At 43.8% G+C, this 7318-nt stretch overlaps 1 protein-coding gene across 1 annotated transcript; it reads left to right on the forward strand.

Moving 5' to 3' along the window:
- Window positions 1–342: 342 nt before the first annotated feature.
- sost (sclerostin) lies at window positions 343–7110 on the forward strand. The gene is made up of 2 exons (XM_037690951.1): window positions 343–742; window positions 5447–7110. The coding sequence occupies exons 1-2, from the start codon at window positions 343–345 to the stop codon at window positions 5854–5856; spliced, it is 810 nt and encodes a 269-aa protein (XP_037546879.1). The 3' UTR covers window positions 5857–7110.
- Window positions 7111–7318: the final 208 nt, after the last annotated feature.

The raw sequence follows: 7318 nt of genomic DNA on the forward strand, positions 1-7318 counted from the left end.
AGTCTCCTCTAACAAACCTGAAGTGGCCCATGAGCCACCAGTTGATAATCACACGTTGTTGGTTCTGGACACATTTAATTTCGTGAATGAAGGTGTAAAAACAGCTCTTCTGATCAGAAACGTTGCAGAGATTTAGCTCAATCCAGCTTTTAGTTTATAATTTTGCAAATGTTCATTTTTAGCTTTTTTTTTTTTTCCTTCAAAATGTTTCGTCCCAGTTTCAGCTCATGATTCTAAATTCTCTCCCCCTCTTTTCTCACCGGTTCCACTCTTCTCTCTCTCCTCTCGTCTATTTTTACCCCCTCCATCCTTCCTCCTCCTCTTCCTCCTCCTCCTTTCTGAATGAACCCAGGTTCAGGCCCTCCCCCTCGGAGTGGGGCGTTTAATTGTGATCCCCCAGACCAGAACCTGCTCCAAACCCGCCTCGGCGCCTGCACACTGGACCTTCAGCTGGTGTTGGGTGTGTGTCCCGCTCCTCGAGACGTTTGGCTGTTTTGCTGGCTCGTTGTGCAGCCGTCCATCATGCAGGTGTCTGCGGCCCTCCTGCTGCTGCTGCAGGGATGCTGCACGGCCGTCAGGGGGTGGAAGGGGCTGCGGAACAGCGCCACGGAGCTTTTACCGGACTTGAACAGAGACAGCCCCCGGGGAGACCCGCAGGTTCTGCAGAGCCCGAACGGCCAGAACCACACGGTGGAGAACAGGGCGAAAAACGGAGGCAGAGCTTCCAACACCGTTTCTTACAGTAAGGACCAGTTCTCAGCTCTTAAATGTCCAATTTTACAACAAATAAAAAAAATCACTTTGCAGCTAGAATAACACAAGTGCATGTTTAATTCGGCAGAAATATTATAAAAAGGCATAAAAGTTCACCTGTTCATTAATCGCAGTAAATAAATAAAACCTTTAAAAATCTGCAACAAGTTCCAGATCCAAAGCAGCTTCGTCCCGCAGTCTGACTGATATTCTCTGTGTTGCCAGATAGAGTCGAGGTTTTCCAGCCCAAAAACCTGTTAAAACAAAAATCCACCCAGTCAATATATTGTTACAGTATGTTTACTGTTTGGACATGAACGCAGTACAAGTACAAGCCAAGATAATTTAACAATATGTGGCAAAATGCAACAAAAATCTTCCCAGAGTTCCCAGCAAAATGAGAATGAAAACCGCCCAATGTGACAACACTGGTCCAGGGTGATGAGAGCAGCACATTCCTGTGGTTTCTGCCCTCCAACAACACGCTCTGATAACATCGGGGCTCCATCACGTTGTCTTCCAGGTTGTTTCCTTCGCCTTTTACACTATTAGTCAGGCTCCACTTACGCCATGACCATTTGATTGCAACAACATGTCTCCCCCAAATAATAACACAAGAAGAAGCCCAGAGTTTGTTCTTCGGCAGCAATGCCTTTGGAAATTGCTTTTTAAACGCAACGCTGCCTTTGAGAATGATTCCCACCTGTGGCAAGGAGAGGCCGCGGCTGCGATCGTGGGTGGTGCAACAGGTTTCGCTTCGTCGTGGCCTTTTAATCAGGAGTTTAAAGATGATGGATTAGATTAGAAGAAGAGCTGACAGGAGAGGTTAGGTTCAGGTCGGTTCGGTGTGAGGGATCCTCGTCTTTCTAATGAGACGCAGACGAGAAAATCCAAACAAGTCTCATTCATACAAGTCAGGGCGGCATGTTTGCGTAGTAAATATACAGTAAACTTCACTGAGGGATACAGGAACCCTCTCCTCGCCCCTCGTGATGCTTTATTTTATTATTAGCCCCTCGGGCTGAGTCCTCATGGATTCTCATGGTCTCCTTTGGGGACACGGCTTTAACCACTTTCCTCCGACCTTTTCTAAACTCTGACAAAAAGAACAACTCGCAATAATTCACAGCTAAATCGAGTATTTCTTTAAGGCTGCCAGAGAAAGGGACCACAGCTAAGCAGAGAACTGGATAAAATACACATGTGACAGGGTTCGGGTGCAGGATAACGCAACACGAGAATCTCCTGGTGAGAAAATAAGACGGCTCAAACTATTAAAAAAAACGCTTTCTCTTGAAAACGAGTTGAAAAGCAGCTAAATTTTCAATGTTAGTCGAATTGTTTAAGACGAATAAAAGACGTAAGGAGCAAAAGGATGGACGAAAAAGATGAAAGATAAGTAGAAAATGCAAAAAGGAGGCAAAACGACAAACAACGATGAGTAAGGAAACCGAAAAGGGCAAAGGGGACGCACAAGAAGACTAAACAAAAGCATAAGGAGACTACAAGAACAAAATATACGCCGAAGTCGACTAAAAAGACAAAAATGACATTAAAAAAAAACAAAAAAGGACAAGTCAGGGATGTAAGTTTTTATTGTGAATATGGCGTAAGGGCTCAAAGACAAAAAAGGGAATAATAAGACAAAATGATGCATACGGAGACAGAGTGAGCACGCTGAAGTACGTTTTAAAAGGATTTGAAGATAACTTTATGCATGTCAATGAAAAAAGCTGAATAAAGTCAAATATTTCAAAAGGTTTAAACAAGACGGGAAAGAAAAGTCGCAGCCGCAACGTCCTGAACGAGCTGAATGTTTTGATTCTGAAACAACTACTCGTTCCGAAATCGTTACGAGTCAAAAGAAAATTAAAAACGACCGTGGTAACGCTGACTCAGCATTAACACCAGTACACTCATTTTTGTTGAGCCTGTTTTAACAACAACAAAAAAAAAGTAGTGGAGTAGAATCTGAGCGTTCGTTCTGTTCTGGTTTTACACATCTGTTGTTAAAAATCCCAGAATGACCGGATGAGTTGCTTCAGATCAGCCTGGACGATGTCCGTTTTGTTGAAAACTGTACATGTAGCGCTGCCTTAAAACAACCAGGCTGCTGCTTTCTCTGCCACCGACATGCGCTTCCTGAGGGCCGGTGCAGAATGCCAGCGCTTCCTTCCAGCCTGAACCACCATTTGGTTCGATGGAGCTGCTTTAATGACCCTCTGGTCTGGATTTGCTATCAGCTTATTGTTGCCAGCTGGATTTTTTTTTTGTCGGATGCTGTTGTCAGCTAATGATCGGAGCATGAGTCAAACTCTTATTGGCCTAAAAACTCCTCTTAACAGCACAAATTGCTGTGTTTAGTTGAGTTTATTTCTTGGTACTTATGTGTTTTTAAAGTGTCATGGTCAAAATGAAACGCTGCCTCCGGTTTAGATTTTATCCTTTTTTTTTTTTTTTTTTTACACAAAACGTGAAATCCCATTAAAGATTCTCACTGCAAGGTGACGAAAACAGAAAATAATAATGATAATTTGTTGCTGTTGTTATTTTTTTGTATTGAAAGTTCATCCTTAAATAAATTTGTTAGCAAAATTTGTGACCAGATCATAAAAAAAAAATAAAAAAAAATGAGTGGCACCGTGAAGTTGAAGCCAGAACGGGACCAGCTTCGGAGTTCTAGTTTTAAGTCCCGCCCCCTCAATGTAAACAAACGAGACATTGCCCTTCTTACAAAATAAAAGCACACTTCAGCGAGTTATTTTCACGGACTTGCGCTATCGCAGTTTTTCAAAATTAGACTGGACATGAAACGACTGGCTGATTGATGGATGAGCCACGCGATCGGCACAGAATTTTTATTTAAAATTATTTTAAAGTATTTAGCACCTCCTGCGCATTTGTGCAGCCCATACTGCAGGATAAGCTTCCTGCTGCAGCTGATCAGCTGTTCTCCGTGCAGAACGTGCAAAGTGGGCGTGGCCAAGAACGCTTGCAGGTGGCTGAGAGCAGAGGAGGCAGGAAGCTGAAATCATAACATTCTGTGCTCTTTTAGAGTGTTTAGTGTTTAGAAACATTGTTTAAAATATTGCTAGAGTGTGGGAAGGGTTTATATATATATATATATATATATATATATATATATATATACTAAATTAAACAACTACTTACTACTAATCCTACTTCGCAGTTTTTCACTTATCGTGGGTCTTCAGGGTACGTATCCCCTGCGATAAACGAGGGACTATTGTACTCTTAGCTCACACCGTTCTTACTTTGCTGCTGTTTATTAATTCATTATTTCACGGCAAAAAGAAAGTGTTTGACACCAGGATTGTGTGCAGGGAAGTAGGCGGGACCTAAAGCCTCACATCACTAACGCACAGACTCTGGTTCCAAAATTACAACATGGCAGTTCTCATCAAATAGAGAAAACAGAAAACGGTTAGTTGGTCTGTTAGTATAATATGTCCTTGAACCGCATGCAACATACTTTATGTTTGTCTAGCTACGGAAAGAGATGAAGTAACTGTAAAAACGACAAATCCTTCCACCATATTTGTTTACCTGTGTAGCGTACAGCCGGCTTAATGAGGGTCAGTCACATGACTCAAACTTCCACATGGTTTTGACTAAATCAGCGGCAGTAGCAGTGGTTCATGAGAGCAGATGGGGCACAACAAAGCAAGAAAAATAAATATTTAACAACATATAGCCTATCCTGATGCATGCTCAATAATCCAGGTAGAAAAATCTAACAAGTCAAGTCAGGTCCTCTGGATGGATGCAAAATATAAAAAAATAGAAAATTGTTGAACTGTTTCATTTTTTAGCCAAATGACTTCTTCAGTTTGAGGAGCTGTAATAAACTCAATCTTATAAATAGCACCTTCTCAGTGAATCAACCAGTTTGTTGTTGACATCGAGAACTAGCTGTTCACATGATGGAGAATCATCAGCCTAACAATTGGTCATTAATGCCCCGATGGCCACTTGCTATTCACAGGAGGCTGAGTGATACTAGCAATGACAGCATTGACATTAGAGTGGCATTCGGTCTCAAAAAATCCAACCCGACCTGGTCACAGCCCGTAGCCATCATTTCCGAACCCTGCCCGACCCGATGAATTAACAGTAATTACAGGTCCGAACCCGACCCACCGATATTTTTAATTAAGCTTTGACTGCTTATATAATTTTTAACGGTTAATGGATGCGCACAGCTGAGTAAGGGGGCAGAAGTTTAGAGTTGAGAGGGTGTTTGTCCTTTCATGGCCGTCAAAGCGCATTAAATCCCTGTTTCTGCCTGTATTCTGCATTATTCAGACACGGACCATGCTCTGACATGTTGGGTATTTTGGGATCTCACCTGTTTGGGTCGTCGGCCGCGCGCGTCCTCTGAGTCCACTAATATTTATTGTCAGGAGTCGATACTGTTCAGCCGAGTGCTTTGTGGGCCAACGTTTCAGATTTGCATGTCAAATGTCTGGAAACTGGAGTAGACTGTTCCAAGCTGCACTACTTCATGTATATCAGGTGCCCATTTTATGTTTGATTTTATGGTTTGCACCGAGTACCTTTAAAGAAGTAACTGGAATGAGTTCCAGCTGCTGCAAAGAAGCAGTTAAAGTACAGTGTTGTGTTGCGCAGAGTCCACGTGTGCTCACTGTCGTGTTCTGCTCTTCCCACCCAGGCGCCTCGGAGATGAGCTGCAGGGAGCTGCGTTCCACCCGTTACATCACCGACGGGTCCTGTCGCAGCGCCAAGCCCGTCAGAGAGCTGGTCTGCTCGGGTCAGTGCCTCCCCACCCACCTCATGCCCAACTCCATCGTCCGCGGGAAGTGGTGGAGGAGCAGCGCCACGGACTACCGCTGCATCCCGGCGCACTCCCGGACTCGCCGGGTCCAGCTGCAATGTCCGAACGGCAACACTCGGACTTACAAAATCCGCGTGGTCACCTCTTGCAAGTGCAAGCGTTTCAGGCCCCACCACAACCTGTCAGTGGCCAAGGAGGTGCCGAGGAGGCAACCCAACAAGAAGCACAGCCGTTCGCAGCAGGATCGGAGCAAGAACAACACGCCGCTGATGGGCAACTCATACTGAGGCGTCCCGAAAGTATGCGGGGACAGAGACCAAAGCACACTCATACTCATGTTACCAAAAAGCCAACATATCTCCTTCACACAGCGAGGGGATGCAAGAGAAAATTCAGAGATACATAAGCTAATCACCAGGCTGAGTCATCAGCCTACTTATCGTTAGCATACTTGTTTGCTTTTCTGCATGAACAATGAGTCGGCGCCAGCTTGGACTTGCAACGACTGATCAGGAGGTGTCAAATAATACCGTAAAAGTATCTCATCACCCCCAAACTGCCCCAAATCTCCCAGGACTCGGTTGAGACTTCCTCTCGAAGACATAAGAGATCCTCCCTGAAACTTCCACACACCCCCGAACTGCTCAGTTTAAATTGTGTAAAGGTGCATCTTCTCTCCAGAGAAGATACAAGATAATCCATCTCCTTGAAGGGAGACAGCAACAGATCTGAGGTCTCCTCCTACAACTTGACACAAAGAGTCAGATAAGACGGAAAAATGAAGTTTTATCTGCAGTGACACCGGGTTACTGGGTTTTCCTTCGAGTCCCCATAATTTGCCCATTCCTGTTTTAGGATCGGAGTCACGTGAAGCCGTTTCCTCCAGATTTAGCCAGTTCCTGTTCGCTGGAATCACACAGAAAGAAAGTGGGTACCTAAGGGCTGGAAGCTCTCCTTCACAGCCAGAGCAGCGATCGAGCCATCCGCAGGCAAAATCCACCCGCAGGACCGAAGAAACCTCCGCTCTGCTTTCTGTAAATAGCACAGACAGGAAAAATAGACCAACTGGAAACAATCATCCAGTTTTATCATTGTAAAGGTTGGTGGAGTCCGGTGAGGAAGCAGAGATTCCTCGGCCTGTCACGATAGGCGACACAACCACCTATCTGCAGCAAAACGGACTGAACTTTACGCAGTGTATTCCCAATGTTTCCGCATGTTGCCAGATGTTTTTTCCTGCTCATATTGCTTCAATTGTTTGCTTCTTTTTTGACACCCACCCTTCCCCCACCCCCCAAAAAAAAGCAACTGGAAGGGGTTCGACATGTACTGTAAGCTGAGAGCTGCAGCAGCCTTGTTGAAGAGAAACTGGGATCCACAGAGATACAAAGAAGGACTCTTTTCAAAGAATGAACTGCATATTTATTTTTTATTTCTACATTTAAATTATTTATGCAACCTTTTGTAGTAAATGATATCCATAATTGTCATTTAGTGTGATAGAGAAAATGAAAACTGTACAGTACATGAATAAAGTAAAGGCAGATATATTTGAACAAAACAACTTGTTTTTGTGTTTTCTTTTTTAATTCACTTTAAAATTGCTGCTTATTTTTTTGTTTGGGGTTTAAAGACTAAAATAGCTGTAGGAGACCACATGATGATGGAGTGCTGAGCAGATATGAATGCACAACATATTGCAAAAGGTTTGGACAAGTTTGAGTAAAACTAGTTCCTGTGATAAGTTCA

Source organism: Nematolebias whitei, chromosome 17 (assembly GCF_014905685.2).
Source record: "Nematolebias whitei isolate Nwh7 chromosome 17, NemWhi1, whole genome shotgun sequence".
Classification (NCBI taxonomy): Eukaryota; Metazoa; Chordata; class Actinopteri; order Cyprinodontiformes; family Rivulidae; genus Nematolebias; species Nematolebias whitei.

Bases quoted from the DNA above. Each gene is read 5' to 3' on its own strand.
- sost (XM_037690951.1), top strand. From the start codon at position 343: ATGAACCCAGGTTCAGGCCCTCCCCCTCGGAGTGGGGCGTTTAATTGT. The intron at 743-5,446 runs GTAAGGACCAGT...CTTCCCACCCAG, and splicing joins TTCCAACACCGTTTCTTACA to GCGCCTCGGAGATGAGCTGC.